The 20,051-nt window shown below is 49.7% G+C and overlaps 1 protein-coding gene and 1 long non-coding RNA gene across 6 annotated transcripts; both read left to right on the top strand.

Moving 5' to 3' along the window:
- On the top strand, positions 1–3,761 carry LOC147373993 (uncharacterized). Of its 2 annotated transcripts, none has more exons than XR_015162316.1 (2): positions 1–164; positions 3,203–3,761. It is a non-coding gene; the product is annotated as an uncharacterized LOC147373993 (long non-coding RNA). The 2 variants fall into 2 exon arrangements; XR_015162317.1 differs by lacking the exon at positions 1–164 and adding an exon at positions 1,105–1,255.
- A 211-nt stretch (positions 3,762–3,972) lies between these two features.
- POLM (DNA polymerase mu) lies at positions 3,973–12,333 on the top strand. 4 transcript variants are annotated; one of them, XM_086396091.1, is made up of 11 exons: positions 3,973–4,198; positions 5,791–5,974; positions 6,505–6,603; positions 6,728–6,898; positions 7,650–7,721; positions 9,515–9,635; positions 10,935–11,067; positions 11,204–11,306; positions 11,410–11,646; positions 11,725–11,808; positions 12,043–12,333. In XM_086396091.1, exons 1-11 carry the CDS (start codon positions 4,023–4,025, stop codon positions 12,124–12,126), a joined length of 1,464 nt encoding a protein of 487 aa, XP_086252217.1. In that variant the 5' UTR covers positions 3,973–4,022; the 3' UTR covers positions 12,127–12,333. The 4 variants fall into 4 exon arrangements, with proteins under 4 accessions (XP_086252217.1, XP_086252216.1, XP_086252218.1 ...); XM_086396090.1 differs by having other exon boundaries at positions 12,040–12,333; XM_086396092.1 differs by having other exon boundaries at positions 3,973–4,514; positions 12,040–12,333.
- Positions 12,334–20,051: the final 7,718 nt, after the last annotated feature.

Raw genomic sequence — 20,051 nt, 5'->3', positions numbered from 1 at the left:
AGTTGGGTCCGACTCTGTGACCCTATGGACCATATTCCGCCAGGCTCCTCAGTCCATGGGATTCTCCAGGCAAGAATACTGGAGTGGGTTGGCATGCCCTCCTCCAGAAGATCTTCCAGATCCAGGGATCGAACCTGCATCTTTAACTTCTCCCGGATTGGAAGGTGGGTTCTTTACTACTAGCACCATCTGGAAAGCCCCTAATGAACTCGAAGAATCTTCATTTTAAGGACATCTCTTCTCCATCATTCTCAGGCCAATTCCCCAAAGGGGGAGGGAGTCAGGGATGCTTCTCCACCCCTTGGTCTGGTCTTCCAACTCCAGATCCTGCCTACAGCCAAAGATTGTTTTAAATATAAAAAATTTAAAAATCTTAAAAAATGTAAGCAAAGGGGAAGGGACAGAGGGAAGACAGCCACTGGAGATGGGCCAGAGTTTAGAGGGATGCAGCCCCAAGCCGAGGAATGCTGGGAGCCACAAGAAGATATGAGGTGGGAAGGATAGTCATCTAGAGCAGGGGTCCCCAATTTCCAGAACCTAATGCCTGATGATCTGAAGTGGAGCTGATGTAACAATAATAATAGAAACAAAGTGCACAACAAATGTAATAGGCTTGAATCATCCAGAAACCATTCCCCCACCCCCGCCACCGCGGGCTGGTCTGTGGAAACACTGTCTTCCACGAAACTGTTTCCTGGTGCCAAAAGGATGGGGACTGCTGCCCTAGAGCTTTCAGCGGGAACATGGCTTAGAATTCTGGTCTTCAGAACTGCTAGAGAATGCATTTCTGTTGTCTTAAGCTACCCAGTTTGTGCTTATTTGTTATAGCAGCCACAGGACCAAATACACTGGGAGCTGTGGGCTGAATTGTGTTCCCTCCAATTCATCTATTGAAGCTCTAACCCTCAAAGTGACTGCATTTGGAGAAAGGGCTTTTAAAACTAATAAAGTTAAATGAGGTCATGGGGTGTGGTCCTAATTTGATATGACTGGTGACCTTAAGGGAGAGGAAGAGATCTCTCTTTCTCTCTCTTCATGAGCACACAAGGAGATTGCATGGGCACACAGAGAGATGGTGGCCGCCTACAAACCAGGAGGGAAGGCCTCAGAATGAAACCTGCCTTGCCACACCTTGATCCTAGATTGCTGGCCTCTAGAACAATGAGAAATGTTTCTTTCGTTTAAGCTTCCCTGTCGGTGGTATTTCGTTCTGTCAGCCTGAGTGGACCAGGTAGCCCAAACCCACAGAGATGCGGTGAGTAGCTCAGGAAAGTACAGGGCCAGCACTTGAGGCCAGAGCTCTGGGCCAGTGGCCCGCAGGAGCTCCGGTCCAGCAGCAGCATCAGCAGTCTGACCACACGCCCTCTGGAATGCTGCTGGCAAGTAGCCGGCAGGGGACGGGAACCGGCAGGGGGCGGGTTGGGCCTCAGAGCCAGGGCAGAGTCCTGGCCCCAACAGGCCAAGGATAGGCGCCAACAGCACTAAAGTGAACATCAAAGAAGGTGCTCCGTGGGGAGGCTTTGCGAAGGTCACGAGGCCTAAAAAATCTCCCCCCAGGGGCCTTTTCTGAACTGGAAGTGGGAACAGGAAATAGCTAAATGAGATTCATCTTGGAAAAATGCAAGCTCATACATCTGGGTAAAACTAATCCAAAACACAGCATGAGATACCACAGTGCAGAGCAGGGGGTGGACTGCAACCCTCAGGGCAGCTGAGAGGGCCTGTGCAGCCTCTGACTTTTCTGGGGGCTGGTCTCAGTGCCGGCAGCATGAGACTTAGACATCTGGGAACTCCAAGCCAGGTTTACTGGAAAGAGAGGGCTGAGGTCTCCACTTCTCAGCTGGTTGGACAGTGACCTAGTGATCCAGGAAGGGGAGAAGAGGAAAAGGGCCACCATCAAGGCCATGGCCTTGTGCACTGGTACCCAGGCCTCCACTGGGTGGCTACCAAGGATCACCCCTCACAAAGCCTCCCTGGGCCCACGGAAAGCTCTGTGTTCCTCATTTTTGCAAGCCGCCCAGTGTTTTAAGTATTCAGGTATGATGGGTCATTAAAAGTTGCCTCTGCCTCCCTAGGAGAGAACTCAGGTACCCAAAATGGAGCCAGAGGCCATTAAAAGGAGCAGGAGTGGTTTCAGGAGATAGGCTACTGCTCCCTGAGGAAAGGCAGCACCCGCAGATGGGGGAGTAACCCCTTACAAAGAAGCTGGGAGCTCCCCCTTCCCACATGGCACGAGAAATGAGCATGGGAAATGAGAGAGGGTCTGCATCCCAGGCCTCCCAGCTTCACAGTGTGTGTGCTGGGCCCAGGAGGGCTGACTGGGAACTGGTGGGGAGGCCCAGAGGGGACCTGGTCTCAGGCACCTGCCTGCCTCAGCCCTGTGCCCACTGACTAGTGAAGGGCTGTGGGGGTGTGGGGAGTGGGGGAGGGAGATGAAGGACATCACAAGGTATAACAAAGAGATTAAAAACGTAGTGCCTGAAAATAGGAGAGACACACAGAACACTCAATGTTGTCAAGATGTCTGCTTTCCCAACCTGATTTAGAGATTCAGTGCAATACCAATCTTGGAAAAAGAATTGTGGGGTGAGATTTCTGTTTTCATTTTGTTGGGTATGGTTGCTAAATTGGCTTCCAAAAAGTCCCTTCTACAAATTGCCAATTCCCTCATGTGTGATCAATTTGTAAACATTGGTTAATGTGACAGGTAAAAGTATTCATTTAAGTTTGCCCTTGTGTGGTGATTGGACTCGTCAGGCAATCTGGTATGTATTTTTTTTGTTTTGTTTTTAAAAGGGAAAAAAAATAATTGTTTGGCTGTGGTACATAGGGGAATCTTAGTTCTCCCACCAAGGATGTAACCCACACCCCCTGCAGTGGAAAGGCGGAATCTTAGCCACTGGACCACCAGGGGAAGTCCCTGGTATGTTTTTGAGAAGCCTTTCTTCTGTAAATTGCGTACTGGTGTTCTTGCTCATTGTATTTTCCTTATTTATCTATGAACAATTTCTTAATTACAGGAATTAAATTCAAAATGTGTCACAGTATTCCCTCCCCGTTTGCCTTTTAATTTTTAAATAATTTAAAATATGTAAAGCTTATCATATTTTCCCTTTAGTGTCTCCAGGTTTATTGTGATACTTAGGGCTGAAAAAACATTCATCGACTCCCCAGCACATTTTCTGTGTTGCTTCTTTCTTAGATTTGAATGTTTGATCCATCTGGATTTTATTTTGGTGTTAAGCGTGAGCCAACTTCTACTTTTCCAAATGGCCGGCCAGTCGTCCTAACGTCGTTTGATTGAAAAAAGACTGAAAAACCTTTTCCGGGGTTTGAAGAGACCACTCCACCAGCACGCTTCAAGCTAGCGCGTTTGCCGGGGCCCGCGCGGTCCAAGGACCCCTCGCCGCCAGGTTTCCGCGGCCCATCTGCCCGGCCAGATCCAGTCGGAGGAGGCGAAGGGAAGGCGGTGGAGTGGATATTCCGCTGCTGAGAACTATTCCACTCCTACCAGCCGCCGACCGACCACTAACCCCCTTTTCCCACCCTTGCGCTCAGGACAAACCCCAGACACCACTACCGCGACTTCACCTCCACCCTCCGAGGACAAAGCCCCCTGACCCACGTCGAGGAAGTCTCCCTTACCTCCCACCTCCTCCCTCTCAGCTCCCACCCCCAACCCTAGTCCCTCCTCCCGGGTGGTCCCAGGAACGGGAGGGGACTTTCTACGAGGGTAATTTAAATAAAAGGTGTGTGCTCTGGTTCTATTTGCATAGAGGCGGGGCCTCTAAAGCCGACCTCCACCTCGCTCCGAACGACCCAGGCGGAGAGAACCACCCGGAGACTTAACTTGCAGGGGGCGGGGCCTGCCTCTTTAAGTGGAGCCGGGTGCCACTTCCCGTTCCAGTCGGCTTCCGCCAGTTGTGGCTTCCGGCTTCTGTCTACCTTCCGCCCGTTTTTTTTCTGGCTTCTGTCCAGGCTTTCGCTGCTTTCGCTGGGCGCCGCTGGTGGCCGGGGCTCTAATGCTACCGAAACGACGGCGAGGGCGGGTCGCGTCCCCCAGCGCCGCCCCCTCCTCCTCGGCGCGCTTCCCGGGGGTCACTATCTACTTGGCCGAACCACACATGGGCCGCAGTCGTCAGGCTTTTCTCACACGCCTGGCTGTCTCCAAGGGTTTCCGCGTCCTGAATGCCTACAGGTGCGCGGTTGTGGCGAAGCTGCCGCTAGGTGGGGTCACCTACCCGGGGCCGCCTTTCCAGGGCTTTCTTTACGAGGGGCGCGGGGCGGGTGCCGGCCGAAGGCCTCGCCTCACCGAGGAATGTGGCACGCCCATATCTGTATCACCGCGCCGTCGCGCCGGGCCGGTCGGGGGGCGCTGCTGCGTGGCATGATGGCCTGAGCACAAAATGACCCCGCTAGGAATTTTGCAGCTGACCAGCCACTTGTATGGGAGAAGGCAATGGCACCCCACTCCAGTACTCTTGCCTGGAAAATCCTATGGACGGAGGAGCCTGGTGGGCTGCAGTCCATGGGGTCGCTAAGAGTCGGATACGACTGAGCGACTTCACTTTCACTTTTCACTTTCATACATTGGAGAAGGAAATGGCAACCCACTCCAGTGTTCTTGCCTGGAGAATCCCAGGGACGGGGGAGCCTGGTGGGCTGCCGTCTGTGGGGTCGCACAGAGTCGGACACGACTGAAGTGACTTAGCAGCAGCCACTTGTATACACGGTGTTACCTTACAGCTGAGGATATTGAGATCTGAAAAGACTCCCACGCAGCTGACCCTGGGGCGGAGGGGCACCTGAGGTTTTTGTATTCAAAGTTAACCCTGGCACTTAATGGTCATATGGCTTTCGTTAATTTCATTTTTTGTAAAAGGGTGTTAGCAGTTATGGCCAGGAGTGTTTCTGTAGGACAAGGAGAGAACATGCCGGAGGCTTTGTAAAAGTCATGCGGGTGTATGTTGGGTTTGTAACGTTTCGTTAGGTGAATTCATGTTGCCCTGTTAGCTAAACAGATCTCTTTCCTCAGAGCTGAGAGTGATTTAAGTGAGACTTCCAAGAGTAGAATTAAACCAAACAAAATGGTCACAGAAGCAATGCTAAGAGTAAGGGAGGAGGGTCTCCATCATTTTTGAAGTTGAGAGAGCAAAGTGAACCAGGGGCCAGTCCTCCTGAAGCTTAGTTAACCATACCCAGGGTTGTTGCAGACCCACTCAGGATGATGACAGCAGCCTAGAGGGTACTGGGCACTATTTAAGCCCTTTTGCTTCTTATTAGCTCATTTAATCTTTACAGCAAGCCTACAAAGTAGATATATTAATATCTCTGCTTTGCAGAGTTGGAAGTCAAAAGTACAGAGATAAATGATGTGCCCAAGGGCACAGAGCAGGTGTGGGGCAGAGCGGAAGTTCAAAGCCAAGCAGTCTGTCTCCAGCACTTGGAAGTAAGACCCACCCACCCCCCCCCCCCCCCGCCCTGCTTCCTGGACCCCAGGCCCCTGGCTTCTCCTTTCTCTGGGTTTGGGGGAGAAGAAGACAGACAAATTAACACCAAAAAAGGGTTGGGCTTGTGATCCTATCTAGAGCAGAGAACCACAGCTCAGCAGATGCTGGAGTGATGGAGATGTTTGGCTGCCAGGAGGAGGGGCTGAAAATCTGGAGTGAACAGATGCTCACCAGGCAGAGGGGATAGTATTGGCGAAGGCTTGGAGATGTAGAATGGAGCAGGAAGAATGGCAGGCCTGGGACAGGGCTCCAGACCTCACAATCTCTTCCCTCCACCCAGCCCAGAGGTGACACACGTGGTGATGGAGGGGACCTCAGCAGAGAAGGCTGTCTGCTGGCAGGAGCGCAAGATGTCGGTTCTTCCCCCAGGTTGTACCCGCCCAGCTGTTTTAGACATAAGTTGGTTCACAGAGAGCATGGCAGCTGGGCAGCCTGTGCCTGTGGAATGCCGGCACCGCCTGGAGGTGAGCCGGGTGGAGGCTTAGGGTAGAGCCACTGAGGAAGCCCCAGTGCTGGCCAGACCTCAGCTGGGCCAGGTGACATGGCAGCAGTGCCTCAGTGTCCTTCCCATGAGTTGGGCAGTGAGGGCCCCATCCAGATCGCCATGGGGAAGGTTCCAGTGCTTCCTGGGTGAGCACAGTGGAGGGATTCAGGTGTGGGCTCAGAACAGGGCTGCCTGCATTCAAATCCTGGCTCTGCCCATGAGCCACAAGGTCTCAGAGTCCCCGTCTGTGGCGTGAGGGTGATAGGCACGTCAGGCCCGTTTAATTGAGAGGAAGTGACAGAACACGTGCCCTGTGAGAGGTGGCATTGTACCGCTACTGCTGCTCTGGCCTCTGCCTTGTGCCTCGAGCAGTTCTGCCCTCTCTGAGTTGGCTCCTGTCCTGAGAGTCCTAGGTGACCCCCCTACCAGGAGAGGTGGGGCTCTGGAGGGCTGCCTGGTCCTCTGCCAACCCTGCAGCCTCAAAGCAGCCTGTGCATTGCCCATCCGTAGGTGGCTGTGCCCAAAAAGAAGATGCCAAGCCCAGCATGGATGCTGCCCTATGCCTGCCAGCGTCCCACACCCCTCGTGCACCATAATGCCAGTCTCTCGGTGAGCTGTGGCTCCCCTGCCTCCCTGGGATGGAGCCAGGCCCTCCCATGTCCCAGCCTTGGAGGGGGGGTTAGGGTAAGGCACTCCGCCATCCCTGCCTCTCACCAAGGACCCTTCCCTGCAGGAGGCTCTGGAGACCCTGGCAGAGGCCGCTGGCTTCGATGGCAGTGAAGGCCGCCAGATCGCCTTCTACAGAGCGGCCTCGGTGCTCAAGGCCCTCCCCAGCCCGGTCACAGCCCTGAGCCAGCTGCAGGGCCTGCCCCACTTCGGAGAACACTCCTGCAGGGTTGTCCAGGTTTGTGCTCACTGCATGTAGAAGGGCAGAGCTATGAATGTGAATGGGGGGTGGTGAGGAGGCCTGGGAGCCTGGTGAGGGCAGGTGACTGGGTGGCTCAGAGCCCACCCGTGGCCACTGATGGTGCCCAGGAAGCAGCAGACCACCTTATTCACCCACATTCCTCATGTGTAAATTGGGTCTGCACCACCTGCCTGAGGCTGATTGAAAGGTCTCAGCCAAGGGAGCTGCCAGGAGTCTGGCAGGCTGGTAGCTGGCATCGTGGGCATTGGCCCAGACTGTGAGGAATGGTGGGAGAGGACCCCTGAGCATGAGCACTTCTTTTTAAAATGTGAAGTTGTCCTTTTGTACGTTACCACTGAGCAAATTTATCATGACAGAAAAAATACTTTTGAATTCACTTCTGTGTGTTGTTTTTAAGAAAATTTATTTTATTTTTTGGCTGCATGGCATGTGAGATCTTAGTTCCCTGACTGAACCCACATCCCCTGCTTTTAAAAGAAGTCTTATTGAATTCCATCTATGTTTTAAAAAAGCAGTTGTTGACATACCCCGAGGCTTGTTGTTTATCTGAGAGGTGGCCCTTGTTCCTCGCCCAAGGGGCTTGGAGGATCCCTGGGTACATTCTTCATTACAAGTTCCCTGGGATCCTGGCCCCACAAAGACCCCAATTCTGGGTGTTGGGAGTTCTGCCGAGGCCTTGGGCCCCCCAGCCCTCTTCTTTACAGTGAGGCTATGTCTCCTCCCACAGGAACTGCTAGAACACGGAGTGTGTGATGAGGTGGAGAGAGTCCGGCTCTCGGAGAGGTACCAGACCATGAAGGTACACAGGGCAGCCCTGAGCAGGGGCCCTCAGCTCCACGGTGTTACCCCAGAGCCACAGCAAGGTTACCACCATGTCAGGCAGCAAGAGAGGGTGGCAGGGCCCACCCTGGGCTCAGAGACGGTCTTACTGAGGACACCTAATATGCATGAGGCAGCCAAACAGATGGGCAAGAAAGTTGTTTTGAGCACAGGGAATTTTCTAGATCACTCAGCAGCATCTGTTCTTATTTTACTATTGATGGCATATTCTCCAGGATATTACATGCCCTGGCATCTTAAACAGAGCAACCTGAACAAAACAGAACCTTTCCCTGGGTGCCACAGGGAGGATTAACTCTGATGGGCTGCTCATCCTTGTACTGTCTCTCTCTTTTGTGATCTCACATGCTCATTTGTTGGTGTCGTCTTGCCTGTGTCCACGGCGCACCTTCTCGCTGTTCCCACCCACTTCTGGTCTGTGGATGCTCAGTCATGCTTCTCAGACACCCCAGTTTTGTGACGAAGTTGTCAGCCCAGCCACTGGTCATGGAATTGGGGCTTCCCTAGCAGGGTGTGTCAGGTGCCGTGGAAGGTCACCCAGGATGTGAGCATCAGCGAGGTGGGGAGCTTCAGAGAGGTAGAGGAGCCATGGATGAAACATGGAGGGGCTCAGGGGTGTGGGAGCAACACAGGAGTTGATGGGTAGACAGGTGCCAAGAGGGGGCAGAGCCATCTGTCTCTTCCTGGGTACCCCTGAGTCCCAGAATCCGTCCAGGCTGGGAGAGAAGTACACGAACAATGAGAGGTTTATTGTTACAAACATGACTAGGTTATTCTCAGCATCTTTCCTCTCAGGAGTCTGTTGGTGAAAGTGATCCAGTTCATGCTGTTGGTTCAGGGGATCAACACAGCCCAGACTGCAGGAAGTAGGACTCAGGGACATGAGCGCCACCCAGCTGTTCTTCCTCCTCTGCATGCCAGCAGCGTCCCCACGAAGGTGCCCCTGGCGTGTACTGCAGCCTGTACCACTGCAAGGTTGCCCTTTTGTTTCAGCTCCAAAAGTTCCTGAGGAGGATAAGTAGCTGGCCTAGGGCAGTTGCCCACCCCTGATGAACGAGCTATCGTCAGGGAAGAAACAGGGAGTTTCTAGGGTCCACCCTGTGTGTGGAAGACCCGTGCAAGGGCAGGCGGCCACCCTATGAGAGGTCGGCTCCGGCAGCATAGTTTCCACTGGCCTGGACACCTCTGCTGACCCATGGCCAGCCAGTGGCACTTGCTGTGTTTGTTCCTGGAACAGAGCCATAGCCAGCCCCCAGCTATTCCTTCCAGATCTTGAACCCTTAGCTGTTAACTGCCCGTTTTTGCTGTTTTAAGAGGCAGAGCCACAGTAGTAAGTCCCAGCTACTGTTGGGTGGGAGCAGTATGGTTTTCCCAGTGAGTGGACAGACTGTTAGGATGACTCCTTTGGTGCTGTTGAAATCATGGGCTAGAACTGTGCAAGTTCTGAGGAGAGATCCTTTTCAAGGAGGGGCCTGATCCTTCCCTGCCATCCCCCGTGATGTTTGTGTCAGGGCCAGGCTCAGGGTTTGAGTCCTGCCTGTGCACCCACTGTGTGGCCTGAGCAGATTATTTAAACATGAAAAATGTGAGTAGGGATGCCACCTGCCAGACCACATGATGACTTAATGAGATCATTTGTGCAGTGCCACGGGGGTGCTGTCCTAGGACATGCCTTGCATATGCCAGAGTCGCCATCCTCGTCTTGCTGTAAGAGCTTTGCTCCCGACCACACTGTACTCGTCCTTTAAACAGCTCTTCACTCAGATCTTTGGGGTCGGGGTAAGGACTGCTGACCAGTGGTACCGAAAAGGGCTCCGGACGCTGGCCGACCTCCAAGAGGAGTCCCAGAGACTAACCCAGCAGCAGAAAGCAGGTGAGCTTTCTGAGAGAGGGCAGAGCTCTGGGCTTCCGCAAAGCACCAGGGCCTGAAAGCCTCCCACACCACAGAACCCTTACTTCTGATGCATGGCGTGTGCTCATGGCTGCCTGTGTGGCAGGGAGCAAGGTGAGTGTGAAAACAGGCATCTGTATTTGGTGGCTTCCTGAACCAGTGGAGTCAGGACCCATTGCAAGCCATTTTCAGTGAATGATAATGGTCACAGTAGCTGCCTCCTGGTTAGACTTGGACCTGAACCAGGCATGGACACTTTACTCCTGATTTCATGGAAGGGAAAGCAGGTCAGAGAAGCCCAGGCCCTGGACACACTTACAGTGTGGTGCTTGGTGCCCTGGCCTGCTGGCTGATGCTCAGTGGGGAGAGGTTCAGTGAGGAGCCTGCTAGTGGGAGGTAGCACTATGCAATGGAAAGAACATGAACTTGAGAGCTGACTAGGCCTGGATTTGAGTTCCATCTCTGCCACTTACTAGGTAGGAGGCCGTGGCCCTGAGTTTTGACTTCTCTGAACCTCGGTTACATTCTCTCTAAAGCATGGGATTCTGTGAGCTCTTCAGCGTGGGACCAACATGTAGCAGGTGTTGAGTGGATTCTCCATCTCTCCACATGGCATGGGTTGGGGGCTCTTCTGAAGGAGCCCCACAGCCCAGCACTCGTTGCCTCTTTGAATGTCTTCCCAGGGGCTGAGGGAAGGGAGGCCACCTGGGGGTCCTGGGAGAGCTGTCTGTTTGGTCAGCAGGAAGTGAGACCAGAGAGCCGAGTGTCCAGGGGAGCGTTATGCCGTGACTTCCGTAGTGATATCTGTTGGTTCCACTTGTTCACCTCTCCCCAAGGAATGGCCAGCAGTGCTTACTGAGCTCGCACTGTGCCAATGGCCGTAACTCCCACACTTAGTCCCCTCCTAACAGTGTGTGGAAGGAACAATGATTTCTCTGACAGGTGAGGAGATGGATTTGGGTTCAAGTGAGGTGTTCTTAAGTGGCAGAGTCATCCTTTTCACATCTAATACCTCCTAGTCCCATTTTATGGATAGGAGAACAGAGATGTTGAAAAGGGTAGTCTGTATCTTGACTGTGTCAATGTCAGAATTCTGGTGTGGTGTACAATAGTTCTGCAAGATGTTACTGAGGGCACAGAGGACCTCTGTTATTTCCTTCAACTATGTGGATCTACAGTTATTTCAAAATAAAAGTTTAATATTTAAGAGAGAGGAGGGGTGGTGGTAGATAGCTGGAGAGGGCTGGGTTGGGCCAGTGAGGAGAGCTGTACTGTCCATAGGACTGCAGCACCACCAGGACCTGAGTGCCCCGATCCTGCGGTCAGATGTTGAGGCCCTGCAGCAAGAGGTGGAGGCAGCTGTGAGGCAGGCCCTTCCTGGGGCTACTGTTACGCTGGCCGGAGGCTTCCGGAGGTAAGGGGACTCGACACGCCGTCCGGCCAGGCCCTCCTCCAGGAAGGCATCTGAGGTGGGACCACTGAGCTGGGCCTTCCCTCACTGAGGGGTTTTGGGAGAACATGGAATCTGTGAGTCAGACTGGCCCCCTCAGGGGGAAATTGCAGGGCCACGACGTGGACTTCCTCATCACCCACCCCCAGGAGGGCCAGGAGGCAGGGCTGCTGCCCAGAGTGATGTGCTACCTGAAGAAGCAGGTGAGGGGCTTCCCACTTCCCCTGCTGAGAGTCCTGCTGGGATTCCAGCTCCTGGTTTCTCAGTCCCCTATGGCAGTGCTTGGACATGTCTGTTCTCCTCCAGGGCCTTGTCCTGTACCACCAGCACCAGCACAGCCAGCAGGGAGACCTGACCCAGCAGAGCCACACCATGGATGCCTTTGAGAGGAGTTTCTGCATTTTCCGCCTGCCGCAACCCCCAGGGGCTGCTGTAGGTGGCACCCAGAAGCCCTGCTATACCTGGAAGGCTGTGCGGGTGGACCTGGTGGTTGCCCCTATCAGCCAGTTCCCCTTTGCCCTGCTTGGCTGGACTGGCTCCAAGGTAGGGAGTGTGCTGCTGGGGCTTGCCCTGGGATCTGGGACTGGTGGCCCTGCTGAGATGTGGTCACTTTTTCCTCAGCATTTTGAGCGGGAGCTACGCCGCTTCAGCAGGAAGGAGAGGGGCCTCTGTCTGAACAGCCATGGTCTATTTGATCCTGAGCAGGTGTGTTGCTGTGATGGGAGGCCTGGGGGATAGGAAACGGCTTTCTCTTTGGCCCACAGTCTGAATCAGCCCCAGGTCCCTCAACCCTGAAACCCACAGGGCCCTCAAGAGGCATCTACCATAGGACTGGGCTCTGCCAGCATTTCTAGCCTCCTCCCCATACCTTTCTCGGGGAATCTGCTGAAGTGGAGGGAACAGCCCCCAGGCCCTAAAGCCTGCATTTTGTTGCAGAAGACGGTTTTCCACGTGGCCTCTGAGGAAGACATCTTCAGACTCCTGGACCTTGAGTACCTTCCCCCAGAGCTGAGAAATGCCTGATCCTATCAACCCCACCTCTACTCTGGAAATGGAGGGGGTCATTTGAGCCAGACTCTATTGGCGTTTTTGGCCCCTGACTACTTCCAGGCAGAAGATGTGCTGCTGCCCCAAGTCCTTACCCCTTCCATGTGGGAGCCCTATCTGTGAACCACCTCTCCCCAACCTATACCCAGTTCAAGATGTAATGAAATTAGCATGTGGAACAAATGAAGGTGTATTTTCTGAATGTGCTGCTGGTGTGGGTGACTGAGGAGCATGGTGCCTGGTTCTGCCCAGAGGTCAGCTTTGGGGTGTCATTGAGGGTGGGGAATGTTGACCTAGCAAATAGACTTCCAGTTATTTCTCCAACAAAAATGGGTTTATTCAGAATCAGCACAGAATCAGTCTGTAACCATGGCAAGCTGTGTGCAAGTCCCCAGCAAAAATGGAGAGGAAAACTTTTATAGAGGGGAAAAAGGAATTTGGGAGGCCTATAGTAAACATGAGTCCATGGCTTTTCATTGGCTGAGTCCTTGTCAGGAAAGAAGTGGAGGTCTTTCTTTCTGTTGGGCTCTTGCTATCATTATAGGGCATGAGTGCTTGCCCTTCTGGTCTTCCAACTCTTGAGGTTTCTGTTTATTTTTTTAACATTTCCCCCTTTCAATCAAGATCTTTTTCTGAAAGCATCACTAATCTGAGTCAGGTTTTCTAGTTTCAGGGTCTTATTGACCTTCTATGAAAGGAAAGGCTTTTCCTGGGTGTGTGTCCCACATTAGGGAGAAAATGCACAGATTGGAGATCTGTTGAGGTCATATTTAAGAAACGAGGGGTAGGAGGGAGAACTCTTAGGCACTTTTTATCAAAAGTCCATATGTTACCAAGATCCTAGATGTTAAAGAACATATGTCATTATGTTCTTTAACATTATGTCATCAAAGGTTTGGTGACAAATTTCCAACAGGCCTGGTCTAGATATCTTTGGAAAGCTGTCTCAGCAGCTGTCATCTGCTTCAATTCAGGGAAATCTGCTTTCAGGTCACCATATGTTTTGAAGGTCTAGACAGGGTTTGGTGCTTTCCTTAGGTGTATCATATGAAAATAAGAGTTGTATTCCTTGGAGTTTTGCAGCACAGGGGGGTTAGTGGTACTGATAGCAGCATCCTTCTCGTGGTGTCTTTTCCAACAGATGAAAGTTCCAGGTTGCAAGATACGATGATCAAGGTCTTTCTCTCCCAAGAGTGCACTGTGAAAAAGATTGTTTTACCAAAACGTGATTTTTTTTTTTCCGTAAAATATTTATTTATTTGGTTGCTTCAGGTCTTAGTTGTGGCATGCAGGATCTTTTGTTGGGGCATGTGGCCTCTCTCCAGTTGTGGCACTCAGGCTATAGAATGCGCAGGCTCAGTGGTTGTAGTGCACGGGCTTAGTTGACCCATGGTATGTGGGATCTTAGTTCCCCAACTAGGGGACTGTGTCCCCTGCATTGGAAAGCAGATTCTTAACTACTGGATGACCAGGGAAGTCCTAAAACATGGTTATTTTTAAAAGAAACAATTAGGCCTTTGTAGTATTGGAGTACCTCTCCTTTTTTTAGTTGGGGGGTCAAAAGAGGCAAGAGTCCAGTGCACAGCATATCCTGTGATTTTCTCAAAGGGTATGAGAGCTCGAAATTAGGTGGGTCTACGATTTAGAAAGACCAACAGCAATGCTTTTGAAAAAGGTATTTGGAGGGTCTCTACGAGTTTTGCCAATTGAATCTTAATAATGCTGTTAGGTTATACCTGAATGGTCTAGTAGTTTTCCCTACTTTCTTCAATTTAAGTCTGAATTTGGCAATAAGGAGTTCATAATCTGAGCCACAGTCAGCTCCCAGTCTTACTTTTGATGACTGTATAGAGCTTCTCCATCTTTGGCTGCAAATAATACAATCAGTCTGATTTTGGTATTGACCATCTGGTGATGTCCATGTGTAGAGTCTTCTCTTGTGTTGTCAGAAGAGAGTGTTTGCTATGACCAATCCAGTCTCTCTCTCTTAGCCTTTGCCCTGTTTCATTCTGTACTCCAAGGCCAAATTTGCCTGTTACTCCAAGTGTTTCTTGACTTCCTACTTTTGCATTCTAATCCCCTAGAATGGAAAGGACATCTTTTTTGGGCATTAGTTCTAGAAGTTCTTGTAGGTCTTCATAGAACCGTTCAACTTCAGCTTCTTCAGCATTACTGGTCGGGGCATAGACTTGGATTACTCTGATATTGAAGGTTTGCCTTGGAAATGAACAGAGATCATTCTGTTGCTTTTGAGATTGCATCTAAGTACTGCATTTTGGACTCTTTTGTTGACTATGATGGCTACTCCATTTCTTCTAAGGGATTCTTGCCCACAGTAGTAGATATTAATGGTCATCTGAGTTAAATTCACCCATTCTAGTCCATTTTAGTTTGCTGATTCCTAAAATGTCAATGTTCACTCTTGCCATCTCCTGTTTGACCACTTCCAATTTGCCTTGATTCATGGACCTAACATTCCAGGTTCCTATGCAATGTTGCTCTTTACAGCATCAGACTTTACTTCCATCATCAGTCACATGCACAACTGGGTGTTGTTTTTGCTTTGGCTCTGCCTCTTCATTCTTTCTGGAGTTATTTAGCCACTAATCTCCAGGGGCATATTGGGCACCTACCGACCTGGAGAGTTCATCTTTCAGTGTCCTATCTTTTTGCCTTTTCATACTGTTCATAGGGTTCTCAAGGCAAGAATACTGAAGTGGTTTGCCATTCCCTTCTCCAGTGGACCACATTTTGTCAGAACTCTCCATCATGACCCGTCTGTCTTGGGTGGCCCTACACGGCATGGCTCATAGTTTCATTGAGTTAGACAAGGCTGTGGTCCGTGTGATTAGATTAGTTGGTTTTCTGTGATTGTAGTTTTCAGTCTGTCTGCCCTCTGATGGAGAAAGATAAGAAGCTTATGGAAGCTTCCTGATGGGAGAGACTGACTGAGGGGGAAGCTGAATCTTGTTCTGATGGGCAGAACCATGCTCAGTAAATCTTTAATCCAATTTTCTGTTGATGGGCAGGGCTGTGTTCCCTCCCTGTTATTTGACCTGAGGCCAAAATATGGTGGAGGTAATAAAGATAATGGTGACCTCCTTCAAAAGGTCCCACGCACACACTGCTACACTCAGTGCCCCCAACCCTGAACAGGCCACTGCCGACCCACACCTCTGCCAGAGACTCCCGGACACTCACAGGAAAGTCTGGGGCAGTCTTTTGTGGGGTCACTGCTCCTTTCTCCTGGGTCCTGATGCATACAAAGTTCTGTTTGTGCCCTCCAAGAGTCTGTCTCCCCAGTCCTGTGTAAGTTCTGGCGGCTCTATCGTGGGGTTAATGGCGACCTCCTCCAAGTGGGCTTATACCATAGCTAGGTATGCTACACCCAGAGCCCCTGCCCCTGTGGCAGGCCACCAATGACCCGTACCTCCTCAGGAGACACTCAAAACAGTTCTGTCTCAGTCTCTGTGGGGTCTCTGGGTCCTGGTGTGCACAAGGTATGTTTGAGCCCTCGGAGCGTCTCTGGTGGGTATGGGGTTTGATTCTAAACGTGATTTTGCCCCTCTTGCCATCTTGTTGGGGCTTCTCCTTTGCCCTTCTCCTTTGTTCCAGTGCCATGCAGCCGCCATTCCAGCGCCTACCATCTTGCTGAGGCTTCTCTGCTCTTGGACGTGAGGTATCTCCTCACAGTTGCTCTAGCTCCATCCCCAAGAAAAAGAAATGCAGAAAGGCTAAATGGTTGTCTGAGGAAACTTTACAAATAGCTGTGAAGAGAAGAGAACGGCAAAGGAGAAAAGGAAAGGTAGACCATTTGAATGCAGAGTTCCAAAGAATAGCAAGGAGAAATAAGAAAGCCTTCCTCTGTGATCAATGCAAAGAAATAGAGGAAAACAACAGAATGGGAAAGACCAGAGATCTCTTCAAGGAATGGGGCACAATAAAGGACAGAAATGGTATGGACCTAACAGAAGCAGAAGATTTTAAGACGAGGTGGCAAGAATACACAGAAAAACTATACAAAAAAGATTTTCACGACCCAGATAATCACAATGGTGTGATCACTCACTTAGAGCCAGACATCCTGCAGTGTGAGGTCAAGTGGGCCTTAGGAAGCATCATGACGAACAAAGCTAGTGGAGGTGATGGAATTCCAGTTGAGCTATTTCAAATCCTAAAAGATGATGCTGTGAAAGTGCTGCACTCAATATGCCAGCAAATTTGGAAAATGCAGCTGTGGCCACAGGACTAGAAAAGGTCAGTTTTCATTCCAACCCCAAAGAAAGGCAATGCCAAAAAATGCTCGAACTACAGCATAATTGCACTCATATCACACGCTAGCAAACTAGTGCTCAAAATTCTCCAAGCCAGGCTTCAACAGTATATGAACTATGAACTTCCAGATGTTCAAGCTGGATTTAGAAAAGGCAGAGGAACCAGAGATCAAATTGCCAACATCTGCTGGGTCATTGAAAAAGCAAGAAAGTTCCAGAAAAACATCTGCTTTATTGACTATGCCAAAGCCTTTGACTGTGTGGATCACCACAAACTGTGGAAAATTCTGAAAGAGATGTGAATACCAGACCACCTGACCTGCCTCTTGAAAAACCTATATGTAGGTCAGGAAGCCATAGTTAGAACTGGACATGGAACAACAGACTGGTTCCAAATAGGAAAAGGAGTACGTCAAGGCTGTATATTGTCACCCTGCTTATTTAACTTATATGCAGAGTACTTCATGAGAAACACTGGGCTGGATGAAGCACAAGCTGGAATCAAGACTGCCAGGAGAAATATCAATAACCTCAGGTATGCAGATGACACCACCCTTATGGCAGAAAGTGAAGAAGAACTAAAGAGCCTCTTGATGAAAGTGAAAGAGGAGAGTGAAAGGTAGGCTTAAAGTCAACATTCGGAAAACTAAGATCATGGCATCTGGTCCTGTCACTTCATGGCAAATAGATGGGGAAACAGTGGAAACAGTGGCTGACTTTATTTTGGGGGACTCCAAAATCACTGCAGATGGTGATTGCAGCCATGAAATTAAAAGATGCTTGCTCCTTGGAAGGAAAGTTATGGCCAAACTAGACAGCATATTAAAAAGCAGAGACATTACTTTGCCAACGAAGGTCCATCTAGTCAAGACTATGGTTTTTCCACTAGTCATGTATGGATTTGAGAGTTGGACTATAAAGAAAGCTGAGTGCCAAAGAATTGATGCTTTTGAACTGTGGTGTTGGAGAAGACTCTTGAGAGTACCCTGGACTGCAAGGAGATCCAACCAGTCCATCCTAAAGGAGATCAGTCCTGGGTGTTCATTGGAAGGACTGATGGTGAAGCTGAAACTCCAATATTTTGGCCACCTGATGCAAAGAGCTGACTCATTGGAAAAGACCCTGATGGTAGAAAAGATTGAGGGCAGGAGGAGAAGGGGACGACAGAGGATGAGATGGTTGGATGGCATCACCGACTCAATGGACGTGAGTTTGGGTAAACTCCGGGAATTGGTGATGGACAGGGAAGCCTGGCATGCTGCAGTTCATGGGGTCACAAAGAGTCAGATACTACTGAGCGACTGAACTGAACTGAATGCTGTTTGTGTGTTTGACCAAACCAGAGAATTGAGGGCGGTAAGTTCAATAAAAGTGTTGTAAAACTGGCCAAACCGTGCAGACTGGTTGAAGCACCTGGATAGTGAAATGGATTCCTCGATCATTATGAAATTTACGAGAAGTTCCCCAGGTAGGGATAAATCTTTTCCAAAAGTACTTTTAGACATAGAAGAGGGTAGTAACCTATCTATAAGGGAAGCTTCAGCCCAGTGTGCCAATGTACAGACCATGACTAACACATACCTAGATCTGAAGGAAGTTGCATGAAATCCATCTGCCAGAACTCAAATGATCCATCAGCAATCTAAAATTTCCAGGAGCAGTACCAACAGGCTTCCCTGGTGTACTTTAGACAAAGGGGACAGTGAGGTAGGTACTTTCTGGGGCTTTGTTAATGTTTCCCAACAATATTGACTCATGAAGCCTATCATTTTGTCAGTGTGAAAGAAAGTAAAAGTCACTCAGTTGTGTCCGACTCTTTGCGACCCGATGGACTATACAGTCCATGGAATTCTCCAGGCCAGAATACTGGAGTGGGTAGCCTTTCCCTTCTCCATGGAATCATCCCAACCCAGGGATTGAACCTAGGTCTCCTACATTGCAGGTAGATTCTTTACCAGTGGTTTAATGCATGTACAGTGGTGAGCAGTGGGAATTTCAGTCTCTTGTAGGACTGGATAATTATTTGGTCTGAACCAGAGCTTTCTCTTTTTATCAAACCAACTGTCATTGAATTTCCAATCTTGTTTCTCTTTTCCTCAGGCCAATTTTGGGGCTTCTTGAGCTTTAAAGTTCTCATTCAGGGGAATATTCCTTTGGACCAAGACAGAAGTTTAGCTGCTGTTCCTTTAAAGACAGAATTCCTTGCAGAAATTTTAGCAAGGTGATTTACCTTAGCTTCCAGAGAGTCAAGTTTAGAATAGCCTGGATCTTACTGATAATTAAAGGATGAATAAAAGTGTTGCATCCAATAATTCCTAAACGTTGGGGCCATTTTAAATTTTATTTCTGCTGGAGTATTGGAAACCACATTGCTCCCACAACATTCCAAAATCATAAGCTACTCCAAAAACGTATCTATTATCAATATAAATATTGGCGGTTTGCCCTTGGCTGAAGTATGAGCCTGTGTAAGAGCACACTGTTCAGCCAGTTGGGCCAAAGAGAAAGTGAAGTCGCTCAGTCGCGTGCGATTGTGACCCCATGGACTGTAGCCTGCCACTCTCCTCTGTCCGTAGCCATAGGTAAAGATGCTGCCTCAACAACATCAAAAGAAGCTGAGATAACATATTCAGCACATTGTCTCCATTGTCTCCTTTTAAATAAGAACCATCAGTAAACATGAAAAGTCAGTGTTTCCCAATGAAATTTCCTACAGATCATTATGAGGAGTCAGGAGGTGGTCTGTCAAGGTTAAGCCGTTGTGAGGTACTTCATGGGTGACAGAAGAGTAGCAGGGTTCAGATTATTACAGTGTAAAAGATTTATGTGAAGAGCTGCTAACAAAAGGACTCCATAGGAGGTGATTTGACTGGCTGAGAAATGAGTGTGATGAGCATTCGTGAGGGCTATTGCATGAGGTATGGAAAGGAGGTCCCACAATGATTTTCTCAGCAGCCTTAACAACGACAGTGGCTGTGATGGCTTTAGGGAAGAGGGGTATTTCTGTGTGACAGGGTCCAGTTGCTGGCTATAGTGGCCTATGAGTTGATGGTGGTCCCCATGTTTTGGGGAGAGTATCCCAGGGGCAGTCCCTTCCTTTTCATATACAAAAAGGGAATCTATTATTGGAATGCCCACAGACAGGTGGGTTCATCAAACTCTCCTTTTAAGTCCTTAAAAGCTATGTCATTTGGTTCTTACCTTAAAATTGGGTTGTGGTTTTGCTTTGGTAAAACATACAGAGATTTGGCCATAAGAGAAATTTGGAACTCAATTTTGTCTAAAATCAACTAACCCAAGAAAACCTCACGGTTGGTGGTTCGTTTTGGGTTTAGAGAAACTTAGGATACCAGGAAGTCTTATCTGGATCTAAATGTAGTCCTTGTTCTGATATCAGATGCCCTAAATAATGAACCTAGGTTTGGGGCAGATTGCTGTTTATCTTCACCACCTTATGTCCCTTTAAGGCTAAACACTTTAGGAGGTGGATGATGACTTCTGCCAGGAGGTTTGAGAAAGAGAGAAGAGAAGAAAATCATTTACATATTGTATCAAAGTTTAACCTCTTGGAAACTTTGTATCATCAGACCAGCCTTCAGGATTTTTGAGAAATAAGGAGACTCAGTA

Source organism: Bos grunniens, chromosome 4 (assembly GCF_055505025.1).
Source record: "Bos grunniens cultivar Pamir isolate PY7600 chromosome 4, Bosgru_T2T1.0, whole genome shotgun sequence".
NCBI lineage: Eukaryota > Metazoa > Chordata > Mammalia > Artiodactyla > Bovidae > Bos > Bos grunniens.
The sequence above is the reverse complement of the archived record's forward strand: the minus strand, read 5'-3'. Positions and strand labels throughout refer to the sequence as shown.